Consider the following 17,549-nt stretch of genomic DNA (forward strand, 5'->3'; position numbering starts at 1 on the left):
CCACCAAGTCTGGAGGAGGTTTTATGTTGCATGTTTTATGTGAGACTTGAAGTATATTATAAAACCGTTGGTTCTGAACTGGAACGCATATCAGGTTTTAATGTTTGCAATAAAACTGGGCCAACTGGCTGTAACATGGTTATATAGAAAACTACAGGAGGTTGTGGAAACTGCGTGGACTGCATGGAAGGTTTTGAGATTAGGTTTTGAATAACGCTATAAAACTCTGATACAACCTAAATTGTTACTTGGGATATATCTTCAATTTACACATACTTTGGGACTTGTCCCAGTTAATCCGGAATTCCGGTTACCAGGTAATCCGAGTCGGTTCTCTGTAACATGTATCGAATAGCGGGTAAGTTCCTGCATCCGTAGCAACCAAAATCGTCAAAATCGGTGAAAAACTGACAATGTTATGATGATATGGAAATGCTAATATCATCTTCCAAACTTGGACGTACATGTTCATGATAGCATTAGAGGCGAAAGTATAGAATTGATAGTTCCGTTAGGATACGGCAGGCATGAAGAATGTTTTTTATAGAAGTCGATTTGAAAGCGAGCGGAGGGCAATATTTGTGATGGCATATATCGCACGACCTTCCTTCTAACAAACTCCCGTATGAAGGGGAGGAAGAATATCATGTACGTCCTTTGAAGATGATATTAGCATTTCCATATTGTATATCGTTTAACTTCACGTAGAAGTAACACACACGAAATCATTAATTTAATGTTATGATCATTTTAAGTCCGTGGGTACCCGGGTACCCTGTCGGTAACGTAAGGCTGTTTTTTTGTCGGTAACAAAAGGGTTAAGGATGTTTCGTAGAGCTTCCTCATAGGCTCATAGGAGCTTCCACAAAATGCCATGGTTAATTTACTTAAGAATTCAAATAAGAACTTCCACACTTCCCAAAACAAAGTGTTTGCCAGATTGTAAGATCTTGTACAATATTTGTATAAGAATTTTCGAAAAACTCCCGGATGAATTTCTGCCGGAGTTTCCATAGAGTCATTATTTTATTGTTGGTTAAGAAAGATGCATCCGATTGCAACATAGAGACATCACCTTGAAAAATAAAAACTGACTACTTGTCAAAATTACATTTGAGTACAGAAAAACTGAAACAGCACATAATAAACTTCTCTACGCAAATCGCATAGATCAACGAACTCTACTTTTCATTTCGAAGCACACGCACAGCACTTGTTGCTTAACACTTTCTTCTCCGTATTTAGTCAGCAGTTCAGGTGTCGATGTCTTCGAACAACATGTTTCAGGAGCAAACACACCAACTATTTTTTTCTTCAAATAACACACTTTCTGGCCATCTCCGGTCATACCCCAAGGATCGGAAATAGTTAAACCATTACCGGCAAGACGATAATTGAAAGCAGGAACAGAACACTGGTAAATCCAAATCTCTCCGCAGTCCACACGTTCGATCGCGCGCGTGCGCTCGAGTTTCTTCTCACACTTCGCTGGAAAGAAACGACCGTACCACTCGACGGCTTGCGACAAACTCAACGATGCTCCACGCGGTGAGGTCTATACTGTGCGCTCTCGAGAGTGCCACCAACCGGCCTAACTTCCAGTTTGAAGCCGTTGATCCGATGCTGGTTGGCTAGCTGGCTGGTGATGGTGGGATAAAACTGCAGTTGGAATCCAGCAGCAGAGGATCCGTTTCTTTTCAGTAGTAATAGGATATTGATTTGAATCGTGTGATTAATTAATATATGTTTACTTTTTTCTGTAATCTGTAAAATCTTTACCCAAATGTCAAAGGGGAATCAAAAAATTGTACAATTTACCCACACAAAGCTGAGAATGAAATTCTATGGAATTGAATTATATAAGTATTTGACGAATAAGGAAATTGAATACCAAATCAACCAAATACCAGCCAAATCAACCAAAACATTTAAATATCGATATCGCCAAAAATACTCTTATGACATCAAGTTGAAACTATTTCTGCTGTTGATAAAATACTTTTCCCGTGTCGTATTCAGTTAATGAATGAATGTTTACTTATACGAATGTAGGTAATAAATTAATTAACACCAAATCATAAACAATTACTGCATGATAGTCGATAATTCGGATTGCTTACAATTCACGTAATAAACACATAAGATTATTCCAGTACGTACACTCCAGTCACTGCATTCCCCGCGCTGATCCGGTCATTGGGCGGCGGCGTCAACTGTCGATGATTATATCTGACACCAAGCAGAAGCCAACTGAAAGTGAAAACGTAAATAAACCATTCATGCCGCCAGCGCGGTCACCAACGTGTATGGTCTCTTCCCAGTCGTTGCCGAGAGCCGGCATAACTGCTGCAGCCGAGCTGTGGTTTTCTTCAATTTGAAATCGTGCCGTAAACGTATGCTCGATCATGAATGCCCCATACACATTAAACCGTTTGTAAGTACCCAGGTCTCAACATTACTAGGAATGCTACTGCGCGCCCGCTGCGACGCGCGATGATGGTTCGCAAGTAGCAGCGCTAGGCCATTCGGTCATCGGGAGAAACATTTTCGCCATAAACATGCGCAATCACATGGTGTCGTACAATGTTCATATGTACTTACCTACCAGACCACGTGAACTCGGGGCAGGTTTGTCTTCTTGATGATGAGACCCACTCGTTCCGATAACCAGTTTAGCGGGGAAGATCATTTCACTTTCTTTCGAGTGGCCGGTTATAGTCGAGAAATAACAAGTCACCATGTCTCCAATCAAAGGCTCTTTGAGTAATTGTGGGGCTGGGTTTGATGACATCTATGAGGCACCTTTTTGCCCGGATTTGCGTAAAAGTTCAGCATTTCACGGTACCGTTTCCAGGCTTCCGTCAGTGCCGTTCGTCCATGCCACTTGAAATGTGTTTTCCCACTTCCAAGTGATTGAGTAATAACACAAGCATCTTCAACATGACTTAAGTGGATACTGCGGTAGGCAATGTTTACCGACATCCACCTGACGAAAGATGTGTACAATATGCATCGCCGGTTGCTGCATCTTACTTGAGCGTTCCACATGTTTCCAATTGGTTCTGGATATTGTCTCGCCGGTAGTCTTCCTTCGCCGAAAACCCATTAAAACGGAATACCGATCGTACATAACCTGAGCGAGAAAACGGAAAAGAACTAACGTCACTCAGTGGATAGCAGCTCAATCAACCCCATACCGCCATGACGATCCGCAGCATTTATGCTGCTATTTATGAAGATCGCATCGAACACCGGTTGCTGTTGGTTGTTGAGTATTATAACCCATTCATTTTGCAGTCATTAGAGTGCCACCGACTTCCAGCCGCAAATGGCCCATCACCGCCGGGCCGCAGCATCTGCAGCATGCCGGCTGCTGATGCTCTGCGGTTTGAGGTTCGGCGGGTCGTTGGCCTCCGCTTCCTCTCGCAGGTCCCTCTACACGAGCGCCGAGTTGCAAAGTCAAGGTAAACCACGCAAAGAAAGCATCAAACCAGGCATGAAGTGTTTCGCGGAGTCGTGGTTATGTCGCCACAAGATCGCATGGTGCTGGAATGGCAAACTCCTCTTCCCAGCGAGGGTAAGAAGTGAATCAGTCACATTATTGACTAGCCGTGTGTCACGCCAACCATAGTGGTAGTGGATGGGAAATATTTGGTAGACTTAGATATGATATAAGTGATATAACATAACATGGAAACGGAAAAGAAACTTTCTGCTTGTTATCTATGGTCAACTATTGATAGCGAATTTGATAGTTCCGTAAGAATATGGCAGGCATGAAGAATATTTTATAGAAGCTGATTTGAAAGCGAGCGGAGGGCAATATTTGTGATGGTATAAATCACACGACCTTCCGACTGTTTTCGAAAAATTATTAAAAAAAAACTTAATTCTAGTTGTGATTCATTAATTTCCACAACTTATAGATACTTCAACTTAAGATCGTCTTTAGTGTCTCGTACTCCATATAAACGGCTTGACTCCATATAGCACTTCAGTGACCATAACCACATACAAATTTGTAACATTTGCAGTTTTTGTTGTTTTTTTGATTTTTTTAACTTCATATTCATTTATTTTCATTTTTTTACATGCATAAATATACAGTAAAAGTGTTTGACCTTAGGCCCTTTATTTTAAGTATCCAGATTATTTTTTATAGATATTTTGAGGCTAACGAGCATACTAACAACATCCATCTTATTCCCAACGACTTCTCGGAGGAGTTGCAGATCTCAGCTGGCGAATTGACGCTTAATATCAAATAATCGAAAGATATAAAGGCCCCAGGCTTCGAGAGCAATCTGAATCCCGAACTCAAACATATGCGTGCTCCGTTTTTCAAGCACCTTTCGCTGATCTTTAACCCTCAAACTGCCGGGATGAGTATTGAACGGGGAAGGGTAGTTTGGTCGAAACCCATCTGGCCGAACGGTCGTCCGTCCGAATATTGTATTTGAACGAATAAGTCATTTAGCCAAAATGGTCATTTGGCCGAGTAGGACAATTGGCCGAATAGGACAATGGGCCGAATAGGTCATTTGGCCGAACAAAACAGACGTCTCCCTACTTACTTCTCACTTCCCTTTTTTTACAGTGAAAATTTCATTCCTCACTTCTCCCTGTGAAAATTGAGAAGTGAGTAGCAAGACGTCTGTCCTATTCGCAAAAATGACCTATTCGGCCAAATGATATATTCGGCCAAATGACCTATTCGGACAAATGATTTTCGGCCTAGTGGTCTGTTCGGCCATAAGGTATCAACTCTCCGAAACACATTTCGCGGAATGCACCTTTTTTCCGAAAGACATTTCGCGGAATACCATTTGGTGGAGTTCAGTTAGAATAATTATCATTGAAATATTTACCGATTTCTGCTTAATTACATGCAATCCGGGCTATTTTTTTGGATTGTGATTTTAATAATGAAAGAAGGTAATGCTTTCTTTGAATGACCGCATCCGGTCGGTATAACGCAAAGTGAGAAAACAATGCCTTCTTGAAATGGACACGTTTAATCGGTATAGAGAAAAGAAAGGAGGTAGTCCCTTCTATGATTAAACGCATCTGCCCGGTATAAAGCAAATGAAAAAGATAATGCCTACTTTAAATAGATGGTCGGGTTTCGCATTTTGCATACCCGAACCCAATTTGTGAATTTCCTTCAAACCCGGACCCAACCCGACCCGTACTCGAGATTTTTTTCATTGGTAAACCCGTACTCGACCCGAACCCGGAATAATTTAATTATTTAAGCCCGCACTAAAGTTTTGCCCAGGAAATTTAAACTACATATTTTCTGGTTCTTTAAAAATCGAAAAAAAACTATTAACTCACTATAGTCTCACAATTAACAAAAAATAATCAAATAATATTCAGTTTTTTATTTCCTAAGCCCGTACCCGGCCCGCACCCGTTTTTTTTTATCTCACAAACCCGTACCTGACCCGAACCCGATATTGTACAAATTTTTCAAACCCGAACTGGACCCGATTCCATCGGGTTCGGGTTTCGGATTGCAAAACCCGAAACCAGACTATCTATGCCCGGTATAAAGTGGAAAGAGTTGATAATGTCTTCTTTAAAAGAATGTGTCTTCTCGGTATACGGCGAAGGGAGGGGTAATGCATTACCTCCTTAAAATGGATGCATCTGCCCGGTATAAGGCGAAAAGAGTTGATAATGCCTTTTTCAAAAGAAAGCGGTATAAGGTGAAAGGAGGGGTCATGCCTTCTTTAAATGGATACATCTACCCAGTATAAGGCGAAGGGGGGCTTCTTTAAATGGATACGTCTGCTTGGTATAAGGCGAAAGGAGCTGATAATGCCTTTTTCAAAGGAACGCTTTTGCCCGGTATAAGGCGAAGGGAGGGGTTACGCCTCTTTAAACGAATACGTCTGCCCGGTATAAGGCGAAAGGAGTTGATAATGCCTTCTTTAAAAGAACGCGTTTTCCTAGTACAAGGCGAGGGGGTTAACGCCTTTTTCAAATGGATGCATCTGCCCAGTATAAGGCGAAAGGAGTTGATAGTGCCTTCTTTAAAAGAACGCGTCTGCCCAGTATAAGGTGAAGGGAAGAGTAACGCCTTCTTTAAATGGATACATCTACCCGGTATAAGGCGAAAGGAGTTGATAATGCCTTCGTTGAATGGATGCCCCTGCCCAGTATAAGGCGAAAGGATTTGGTAAAACTTTCTTTCAAATAACGAATCATCATTGTGGAAGTGCTAAATGAACACTAAGCTATTATTATAAATATTCTGCGGAATGGTACTTTCGCCAAAAGTTATTCGGCGAAAAGGTACAAAACACAAAATGTCGTACCGCGAAATAGTTTTCAGCGAAATGTTATACTTAATAACAAATAGCTAACATAAAACCACGGAATAAATCGGTCTTCCGACACCTCAGACTTCTCATAATCCCATGAGTAATTTTGAAAACGCTATTGTTTCTTGCTAGGGTGAAACTGGTCATGCGATGGTCACAGAACAGGAAACCCGGAGTTTCCGGAATAAAAGGCCAACATAAAACTACAAAACAAGTCAGTTTTCCGACACATCAAACTTCTCAGAATCTCATGAGTAATTTTGAAATCGCCATAGTTTCTTTGACTATCGGAAAGGGCTTTTCAGGGAATCCGGATCTTGTTTCGTGTCAATAGAACTGCCAGTCTTTTTGTAAAAGAGCACTTTGGCATTTTCTGGGTTAATCAAGAATTTCTCAGAAGTTCAACGTGTCGGAAGACTGATGTAGGTCTTTTTCACTGGACATACAGGGTTTCTGGAACTATTTCTACCCTGAAGGGTTGATAAACTGATTTATGTTGGCCGTTTTCTGTAACGTTGCATAGGAGTAATTCTCGCTGAAACCGGGCCACCATTTGCACGAGGTTCTTAAGCATAGCATAGCATAGCATATGTGATTGTACAAATCGTGGGTGGCTATACAATGCTCAATTGAGCAATCTACTGTATATTGTCGCAAATTGGTACTTGGGATTAGTACCTTTTCCTATACAGTAGCAGTTGTATACCTGGCCACGTCCTTACAATCACGGAAGGAAGGGAAGGAATGTTAGTTCAACATCTACTAGTGAAGACGCAGGGAACCCATACTACCTTCATAGATGGCTCGGGAAGGACAATTTGTGTTAGTAGGAAAGGTGAATAATAGGGAGCTCTATTCGACAATGTAGAGCTTTGTCAATAACAGTATATGCTGTAAAAATAATAAAATATATTCATCAATTTACTTACGAACCGTCCTAAGGAAAAACAAAACAAAACACAAAATTTCGGCAAATCGCGCGACCGTTCTACCTTGCACGAGGTTCTTAAAAATGCCTAAATTTATATTCTTTCGAAAGCTTTCGGCGAGTATATTGAGGATCCTAGTTAAATTCTTCAGAAAAATGAACCCCTCGTTAGTTATACACGAAATCATTTTAATAGACCCCTCGATTTTTGTCAATTCTTGACTCACCAAAACTGTCTTAACTCCAACATTTCTCAACCGATCATAGAGATCAGCATATCGTTGGAAAGAGGAAAAGTGTATCCTCAATTTGCAATAATAAAAATATAAGCAGCCATATTGAATTTGGCCGCTATCTTGGATTTATTTTTAAAAAGTATTTTTTCGCCAGGTTTGCAACCGCCGATTTTGATAAGTGATACATCGATGGAAAGCTAAGCTTATATTGTGCATTGTGTCCAAAAATCTCAGGTTTTTTCTATCAAAAGTTATGTACGATTTACCAAATTATTTTTTGAAGGGCCATCTAACCAACGAACATTATTTTTATGGTTAATATGGTACTACGACGTCAGTTCCTTGATTTCATACACTATTCTAAGCTAAATATGTTTCAAAAATGAAAAGTATATCTACAACAGTATTTTATTTGAAGGGCTCAAAAGTGTTGAGCATAACGGAGCCGTATTTAATTTATTGTATTAAATAATTCAAGAATTTTGGTATTAATTTTGGCAAATTGAGGATACACTCTTCCTCTTTCCAACGATATGCTGATCTCTATGATTGGTTTAGAAATGTTGGAGTTACACGGAGAAAAAGGCTTTTAGTTTGAAACAACCATGTCGTTGGTTGAAATTCAAACCAAAGATTAAGGTTGTTTTAAACTAAAAATTTGTTGATACTAATTCATAGTTTTGGTTATATCAACCAGCTTTTTTAGCTTTGAATAAACTATAAAATTTAGTTATTTTAAAGCAATATTTACTTGTTTTAAACATTTATTATTATTATTGCAAATAAAATGTTAGGTTGTTTCAAACAACATATGGGTTGCTCTCGTGGAATTGATTTCACGTGTGAACAGCCATATGGTTGTTTGAAACAACATACATAAACTTTAAAACAAACTAAAATAGTAGTTTGTATGCCTCACATCTTTGGAACTCTATAGTTTCAAGAGGCTCTCGTAATTAGTTTTTTTTATTTATTTCTTTATTAGTGAGTTCTGCAGCCCGAGGCTGGCTGTTACAGCTTTTTAATTAGTGATTCATCAGCAAATCTGTCAGGTAAGAAACTGATTTTTTTTCATATTTCCGCTTATTCCAAGTTTGGAATATTTCAGGATTGGCAACAAACCATCCGATTTATGTACACATTAAGCTCAAAATGGTTTTGGCGAAACCCGAACACCGATGGAGATTGCTTCATACCAAGGTGGGTAGTAAATAAATCATGCTATAGTTCTTTGTGTGAGCATTTTCGTTATTTCTGTGCCATTGAATAACTATATACATAGTTTACAGATCATACAAAAATCAAACAATGCCTCAAGCGAGCGTAAACTGCACTTCCAGGCAGCAGGTCATCACCCAGTCGAGACAGGAGTCAATAATGTCGTCCGAAGTAATATATCCATTTGGTAGAATTAGACCCTTGTAATATATAAAAATAGAAATAAACATGAAACATAAAATAGAAACATCAAGATTCAAAAAATAGGAAATTACCAAGAAAGAACTAGCCGCCTGAATAATCAAGGTACAATTAATGTTTGTTTCAAGCTATAAATTTGTTTGAATCAAATCAATGTTTTGTTATTCCAATCTAAATTTCTTAGTTTGAAACAACCAAAATCATTAGTCGATTATACGGCTGTCAAAATAACAAACTAAGATTTTGGTTGTTTCAAACAAATGATTGTTTGATTCAGTTGTCAAAGTGGCAAATTGGCTACATATTTTTTTAGTTTGTTTCAACCAACGTCGATGGTTAATTCAAACTATTTTCTTCTTTGGGCATACTTCAAACTAAAGATTAGTTTGAAATAGCCCACATTTTGCTGAAGTTACTATATATTTTTCTCCGTGTATGACAGTTTTGGTGAGTCAAGAATTGACAAAAATCGAGGGGGCTTTCGAAAGAATATAAATTTAGGCATTTTTAAGAACCTCGTGCAAATAGTGGCCTGGTTTCAGCGAGAATTACTCATAGATCTCTTTTACGTAGTGTATTACGGAGTAAAATCTACTAAACCTAGCCCTAGCTTAATCCATTTTTCAAGCTAGCTAGAGCAAAAAGTGGTGGTAGATTACGCTACCAATAGCAATATCTGAAGTATAACTAAATAAATGTTTCCCTGCAGATGATTGAAAGACTCGAATTCTTTCCGGCTAATTCAAAATTACTGAAAAGTTGCTTCTAGTTTGTCCACGTAGACCGAAATTTCACATTTTCAAACCCCTCTACCCCTTAGTAGACTTTCGTTGACTTTTCCGGATTAGATTCCTCCTAGTCCGACGAACATCGACGTGCCACTGTTTAAATTCTATCTCGCAACTGACCTATAATTCTCCACGCCGCCAGTTCACATTTGCAGAAAACCGAAGAATTTTCAGAATTTCGAAAAATTTCGTGTTGAAATTCAGAAAATGTGAACGAAGAATTTCCCGATTTTAACCTTCTTAGTTTCCCGGTAATACTCCAAAGAACTCTCCGTAGAAATTCTGTGGCTTTTCTTGAAAATTCCATGCAATATCCCGTACAATAATCATCCGTTGAAATCCCAAGAATTTCCTTCCAAATCCCAAAAAATTTCCCGTTAAAATTCCGAGTAATTTTCCGTAAGAGTTTGAAATTATTTCCCGAGGTAACTTTAAGTTTAAGGTCACTCCTAATAGAATCCAAATTCCAAAGTGCTCGCGTTTTCGGGAGCACACCACTCGATACGGAAGCAACGCACAACTGTCATTTTCATTTTTTCACGCATGCTGCGACGCAGCAACGCTGAATCAACAAAAATGACAGTTGTACGCCGCCTCCGTATCGAGTGGTGTGCCCCCGAAAACACGAGCACTTTGAAACTTGGATACTGTCAGTAGTGACCATAAGCGGATATTCCGAAATATTTCCCGTGGAATTTTAACTCCGACGAACCGACGTGTCACTGGCCGGAGCGCTCTCTGATTGTCCCACACTTTTTAACGGTCATTCGCTTTTGCAGGCGTTCACTCCTGTCAAATGAGCTAAGACACAACTCCGCTGCAATGTTAATACACGTAGGCTGGTAGCTGAGCTACAAAAACTTCGCGAGCCATTATAGGAGTGGCGGTATTGTTTGATGATTTTTCATCATGGCGTCGTGGGCAGCAAATTTGAATTATTTTCCATGGGGTGACAAGTCGGTTCGTCGGTGATTTTAGAATGGTTTTCCACGATATATTTTTTTAAATCTTGCCAATGTTGTGCAATTTCCTGAGGTAGTTTAACAAAAGTCTTATGGACATCCGGAAGAATTTTCCAAATAATTTTAGGTGGAAACTATGGAGAATTTTCAGTTGAAATTTTGGTGAGTTTCTCGTAAAAAAATCGAATAAATTTTCATGAACATTACTAAGGCTTTCTTACAGAAACTGCAAATATGTTTTTTGTGTCAACAAATTCTTTAAAAATTCCGAAGATTTTCCATCAATAATTCCAAAGAATTCGCATTAGAACTCCCGAACAAATTGCCGGAAAATTTACGAAGAATTTCACATGGACATTTCGAAGCATTTCGGTTCTATGTCCAAAGAATTTCTCGCGAAAATTCCGAAATTAGGAAAGAAAATCACAAAAGCGAATAGGGGAACTGTTCCATTCAGAACTATTTCCACCTCACTGAACATATATTCATCTCATCGCGAAACAAAGAAATACGGCACCAAATTCGTCGCATCTTTTTGTCAACATGCGTGCTCACTGCTGAAAAAAATTACAAAAATAATAAACAAACCAAATTCCTTTCCATTGCTTTGTTTTTGATGGGATGGAAATAGGAGCTATGAGATGAAGTGACGAACCGTTCCCCTACATCATCAATTTCGTCGCTTCTTTTCGTCAACATATGTGCTCACTGCTGAAAAAAATCACAAAAATAGGAAACAAATCAAATTGCTTTCCGTTGCTTTGTTTTAGATGGGATGAATATCGGAGCCATGAGATGAATTCCAGGAGCAGTTTTCCTAAGTCGTTTTGAAAATTTTGAATTGGAAAATTCCAAACTAGACTCAATTTGACTGCAAAATGAAGATATTATCTAGAAACCGTCTACATAATATGTGACCCATCTGAAGCTATGGGCAGGTGTTGCCTAAGCTCATTTTAGAATTTGTGGGACAAATCAATTAGAGTTTTTTTTATCGAAGGTAACAAGGGGCCTTCCTTAGCCGTGCAGCAAAACCATGCTGAGGGTGGCTGGTTTCGATTCCCGGTGCCGATCTAGGCAATTTTCGGATTGGAAATTGTCTCGACTTCCCTGGGCATAAAAGTATCATCATGCTAGCCTCATGATATATACGAATGCAAAAATGGTAACCTGGCTTAGAAACCTCGCAGTTAATAACTGTGGAAGTGCTCAATGAACACTAAGCTGCGAGGCGGCTCTGTCCCAGTGTGGGGATGTAATGCCAATAAGAAGAAGAAGAACATGGGGCAGTTATGCGTATAAGGGCAGTAGACATCTGCCTCAAATAAGAGTATTTTTGCACAACCGTGTGCGGGAAATATTTCATCCAAGACTTAAACCTTAAACTGTATTAATTATCAACTGTGGCTTTTATCCGAGACACGCTAAGCTCCTGTCACAAAACAAAGGGTAAAATTTTACTCAATTGTAAATGGCATGCAAGAACTTGTTTACAATGTGTTAGAATTAAAATCGATGAGCCGGAAATAAAAATGCTTAATTCCCGTTCAAGAATAAGTTACTGTATATATACAAGCTCTGTGAACAGTCATACTACGTCATCATGCAGTACTCTACTGCGTAAATATTCATTTCTACCGTATGTAGGTATTTTAACTGTTTTATATATGCTTCATGAACTTAGAATAAACTAAGGAATAAATGAAAAATAATTAAATACCGATGAGAGCGCATATGACTTATACTAAAATCACTCTAGAAATAGAGGAAATGTCCCGATCTCCATCTCTCTGAACATATATTCATCTCATCGCGAAACACAAAATCACAAAAATATGAAACAAATCAAATTGCTTTCCATTGCTTTGTTTTTGATGGGATGAATATCGGAGCCATGAGATGAATTCCAGGAGCAATTCCCCTATACAATATAAGAGTAGTGACGATTTCATGAGACAATGGGTCAAATGGGGGTGAGAATGGGTTACTGTTTCAACTACATGGAATGCTTATAGAATAAATTCAATGTATCTGAGGACAAGAAACTGGAATACAAGAACCATTTTGAACGAATTTTGTTATCCGAGCTCCAGACTGTCGGTGAGGGCGCTGACCCATTCTCACTCCCAGACCCATAGTCACCCCCCGACGACGGTAGTGTAAAAAACGACAAGACTTTTGTCACCTTGCTCATCGCTGTAAATTTTAAAATATTGAATAATTCTAATGTCGTACGATAACGAACTGATAAAAATAGAATTTCGTCGAATTTCAAATAGTTGTAATTTATAGTGTAGTATAACAAATTGTATAGCCGATGCATACACTTTCGTTGAAAGAAAAGTTCTGTATCGCTCGTATCGCTTCATACTAGGTTCAGCGTACTGATATACATACTCATCGGGACATCACCTACACAATCAACCGCGCCGTTGAAAATTACGCATTACTGAGCTTCCAACTGCCTAGATGAAACGACAATTTCGTTCAATGTGCAGCAATGTGAAATGTATGTAACATTGTCGAATTGATTTGTAAATATTAGAAAATATTCGCAATTTTTTTAACATATTTGATTTAAAAAAAAGAGATTTAAAAAAAAAATCTTAATTCATCGAGTAGTGATACTGCATTTTTCGCATTCAGCCAAGACACCAACCGTATATGGCGTGTATATGATTCGATGTACCATTTTCTTTATATCTTTTAAACGGAACGTTGGGTCGTTATCAAATTCAATAGTGATCAACTAACTTTACCCCTTGTCGAGTAAACCTTGTTGCGAGATAATCGGTTAAGGATTTCTATATGATAAGTTTTCTAATGTCTTTTTTTAGCTTCCTTGCACACACATACACACGGTCAGACAGACATTAGCTCAGCTCCTGTTGTACGAGAAAGGCAATAATACTCTAACATGATGTAAAATAAATCTAATCACATGACAAGCCTTTATTGGGCAGAATCAATAACTACTGTTCAAATCTAAAGTTTATTTGGAAAGAGGTAATGAGAGGTGAATTTGTTTCTTTCATATAAATACGAATTAATTTTACGAATAACAACCATTTTAATAATGATAAAAATTATGTATATAAAAACAATCTAACAAGAAATCCTAGGATACACTGATACATAGCGCTGAAATATTGTCCAGTTTTTTCTGCTTTAATTACATTTTGAAAATTGTAAATCTACCTAAAATCGGCATGTACAAATAGTACTTAAAATCTCGATTTGGGTTCAACCGTACATGCAAGGTATTACTGATTTTTTTATTATTACAGGAGCTTCCTTTGACATTATACATGCGTAACATACAGCTCTAATATACAAAGCACAACTTTAATTTTCTTCCTCCCTAATGACCATCCTCTCCATGATTACCGGAGTAAGGCACTGAGCAGCAGAGTAAATATAACAATAAACGACGATAAATACTTTATTAAGTTTAATTTGATACGTTACATTCTCCTGTATAATAAGTAGCAAGTGAACTGCCCTTTTGAGATTTTTAAAACCTCTCGCACTTAATTTCAACACACTTTTATCCGACTGGGATGGATTGACGGTGTCGTCGTTTGATTTGTCAGCGTTCCCGCCTGCACACAATCCTTTCCAGCGGCATCGCGTTTGCTGTAGCAATCTCTGACTTCTTGCGTTTGTTCTGTTGAATGAACGGGAGCGCGCGGCGCTATGTTGGAGGATTGCTATTTTTCTGAAGAATCATTATAATTAATTTGTACATCTTCGTAGTTGTGGTGTCGGGATTTGAGGGAAGGAATGAGGTGTAAGAAAAGAGTATAAACCACACAAAAAGCCTCCGTGTGCTCTTGATGTGTTCTTAGCGAGCGATTTCGCCGAGTCATGCCAAGCCCAGCTTAACTGTGATGGATGCTCGAGAAATGTAGGTTTCAGACGTGCTGATCGATTCCCGTGTTGGGTGCATCCTCCAGTTTTCGCCATACCACGTTGCACATCTCTCTTACTAAAGCTTTTTCGCCGTCGTCCAGCTGATGATCGGCTGCGATGTTGGATCCAATCCGTTCCCGTTCGAGCTGTTCGCGAACCTCGAGCACTTGCAGCGCCCGTACGACAGCTTCCGGTCGGCCGGATATGGGATCGGCTATGGTTGACTGAGGTGGTTGTTGATTGCTGGATGAGTTGTTGTTCGATACCGGCGGTCCCGTTCCGTTGCTGGGTCCGATCGGTTGGACGTTCTTGAGGATGGCGCACCGTTCCTCCTCCAGTTGCCGTATTCGCGTTTCCAGCGATCGCACGTACTGTAGGGTTTGGTCGCTTAGGGTAGAGCGCAGATTGAGTTCCTGTAACAAAATAAGGTAAATTTAAATTTATTTGAATCCGAAAAGAAGAAATCCATAATGCTAAGCACTATGTGTTCAACAATGATTTCATTGCAGCCGCGCACAATTCAGTGAAACGAAATGAGTTATGGCAAATTATGCTAGAACATGGTTTTCCGGCAAGCAAGTAAGGATTAAAGAAAGGTGATGCACTTTCGAATTTACTGATCAATATGGCGCTTGAGGAGGGTACCGGTTTAGGCAATTTTCGGTTTGGAAATTGTCTCGATTTCCCTGGATATTAAAGTATCATCGTGTTAGCCTCATTATATACCAATGCAAAAATGGTAACTTGGCTTAGAAACCTCGCGGTTAATAACTGTGCAAGTGCTGATTGAACACTAAGCAGCGAGGCGACAATGTCCCAGTGGGAAATCTAATGCCAATAAGAAGAAGAAGAAGAAGAAGAAGAAGAAGAAGAAGAAGATGGCGCTTGAGGGAGCGATTAGGAGAACTGGTGTGCAAAGGAGCGGCAAGATCGCATATGTTCCTGGACTTGGTTGACGATATCGATATTATTGGGATTGATCGCCGTGCCATGGTAGAGGCTTTTGTGCCATTTGATAGGAAGACAGCGAGCATTGAGCTCACGATCAATACCATCAAATTGAAGTACATGCCCGCTGGCAATGAACGTGGGTGGCGGTGGTGGTACTGAAGTGGAGCTGAATAGTGAAAAACTTGAAGTTGTAGAAGAATTTCTGTACCTTGGAACTTTACTTAAGCTTAATCCCGTAGTCTCCGAACGAAGACGAAATTTGAGATATATACTACTATGATTCTTTCTATGGCTTTAAGGTTCCCCCAAACACACGCGACGCGAATCTATCGCTTGGTGACTGTGATTCTGTCGTCGTTAGTATGGAAGCGTAAATGGAACATTCCTGCAGCGATCCAACGATAGAATCGCGGCGACTAGCAGTCGCCGTCGCGGCGATGAAATCGCTTAGGTCTGGGGGAGCCTTTATACTGCCATAAAGCATGGACGTTGAACAAGGCTAATCGGAGAATTTTCAAGCATAAGCCGCTTGGCGGTAAACAGAAGAATGGCATCTGGCGGTGTCGATTGAACCACGAGAAAAAACAAGTTTATAAAGGACTGAATATTTTGAAGCTTATACAACACGGTAGACTACGATAGGCTGGGCACGTTGTTCGAATGCCAGAAAAGCGTCAGGCGAAAATTATATTCAGTAGAGAACTCGGTAGATGCCGCACGCTTTGTGAAAGGCCACGTACAAGATGGCTTTTTTCAGCAAAGAGGACCTGATTCCGCTAAACGTTCAGGACAACTAGAAGCAATTGGCCCAGGATCGACTTCATTCGGCGTAGGCCAGGGCTGCCCAACGTATGGCCCGCGGGCCGGATGCGGCCCTTGGCTCCATTTTTTGTGGCCCGCGGCGTGTAAGAAAAAAGTCTTGATATGCGGCCCAAAAGCCTTTCTATCTGACTCGAAAAGCTCCTTCTGTAGGTTATTACTAGTTACAACAATACTGATGAGAGCTTTCCAAGACAGAGAATCATCTTTAGATTACAAAGGAATTAGCAGTTTTGATCTTAATAAAGGTAACAACTACTTCAGGTATATACCTGAGGAAAGCTGTTAAAACCCGTATGAAGAAGCTTCAACTTTCCTTGGAAAACTTAAGGCCTAAACACTTATGAGGCACCGGCGATGATGGGAAAGAACACAGGCGTTGTGACACTTGAAAATTAAAGCAATTTGTTTTTTTGTTATACGAATGTTAATAAGCAACAAAAGTTATTCTGTGATAAATCTTTGCACATTGCATTTTTTTACCAAAAAATTTCTATGTGCAAAAACTTTCAATATTCGTGATGCAGCGACGCTAGTTAATAAAAAAAATCAACTTTACCTATGCGAGGAAACTTAACCACCACTAATTCCAAATTATGTTGAGGGAAATGGAAGTGATTTGCTGTGTTATTGTGAAGTTCGTTGGCTATCCCGTGATACCTTGCTTGAGAGATTTTATTCTCTTCGAAAGGAAATTACACCATTTTTACAAGATAAAGCAAATCCAATGCCCAAGCTGCATGATCCTGAATAAATGAATTACTGAGATTTATAGTAGATGTCACTAATCATCTAAATAACATGAACAAAAAAGCACATCGAACCTTTATTATCCAACATGCAAACTATTGAAATAAAATTGAAGCAATTTGGCACAATTGATTGTCGAAAACGGATACATTTCTCAAATTCCGGTAGAAAACAGTCGAAACCTACGAACAGAAATGTTCAAACCTATTCGCTTATTTTTGAGAACACAGTTCCACAACACTGGTTTGAATAACGTACTTAGAATGTTTCAAATGTAAATAATTGACCTCCAATGCAGCAACGTGCTCAAATCTAAATTTCAGAAGGACATATCTTTCGTAAGATATTTTCTCTCTCCAGAAATCATATCTGTGTGAAAAACTCTTATCAAGAATGAAAGCAGTAAAAAGTAATTGTTGATCTTCATTATCTCGCTTGCGAAAATCGATCACCGA

General features: G+C 39.3%; 2 protein-coding genes and 1 long non-coding RNA gene across 4 annotated transcripts in view; 1 reads left to right on the forward strand and 2 right to left on the reverse strand.

Moving 5' to 3' along the window:
- Positions 1 to 1,516, reverse strand: part of LOC134213391 (uncharacterized) — a 38,067-nt gene extending 36,551 nt beyond the window's left edge. Inside the window, exon 1 of one of the 2 annotated variants that reach the window (XM_062692411.1) lies at positions 1,381 to 1,516. The gene's annotated coding sequence lies outside the window, so the exon portion shown is untranslated. The remainder of the gene's footprint in view (positions 1 to 1,380) is intronic. The other variant, XM_062692410.1, reaches the window with a different exon arrangement.
- Positions 1,517 to 8,348: 6,832 nt separating this feature from the next.
- LOC134217693 (uncharacterized) lies at positions 8,349 to 9,202 on the forward strand. The gene is made up of 3 exons (XR_009981128.1): positions 8,349 to 8,545; positions 8,602 to 8,693; positions 8,776 to 9,202. It is a non-coding gene; the product is annotated as an uncharacterized LOC134217693 (long non-coding RNA).
- A 4,510-nt stretch (positions 9,203 to 13,712) lies between these two features.
- Positions 13,713 to 17,549, reverse strand: part of LOC134213396 (coiled-coil domain-containing protein 85C-A) — a 224,679-nt gene continuing 220,842 nt past the window's right edge. Inside the window, exon 5 of the mRNA XM_062692429.1 lies at positions 13,713 to 14,987. Within this exon, the coding sequence (XP_062548413.1) occupies positions 14,577 to 14,987 (411 nt within the window). The 3' untranslated portion in view covers positions 13,713 to 14,576. The remainder of the gene's footprint in view (positions 14,988 to 17,549) is intronic.

Source organism: Armigeres subalbatus, chromosome 2, assembly GCF_024139115.2.
Source record: "Armigeres subalbatus isolate Guangzhou_Male chromosome 2, GZ_Asu_2, whole genome shotgun sequence".
Lineage (NCBI taxonomy): Eukaryota > Metazoa > Arthropoda > Insecta > Diptera > Culicidae > Armigeres > Armigeres subalbatus.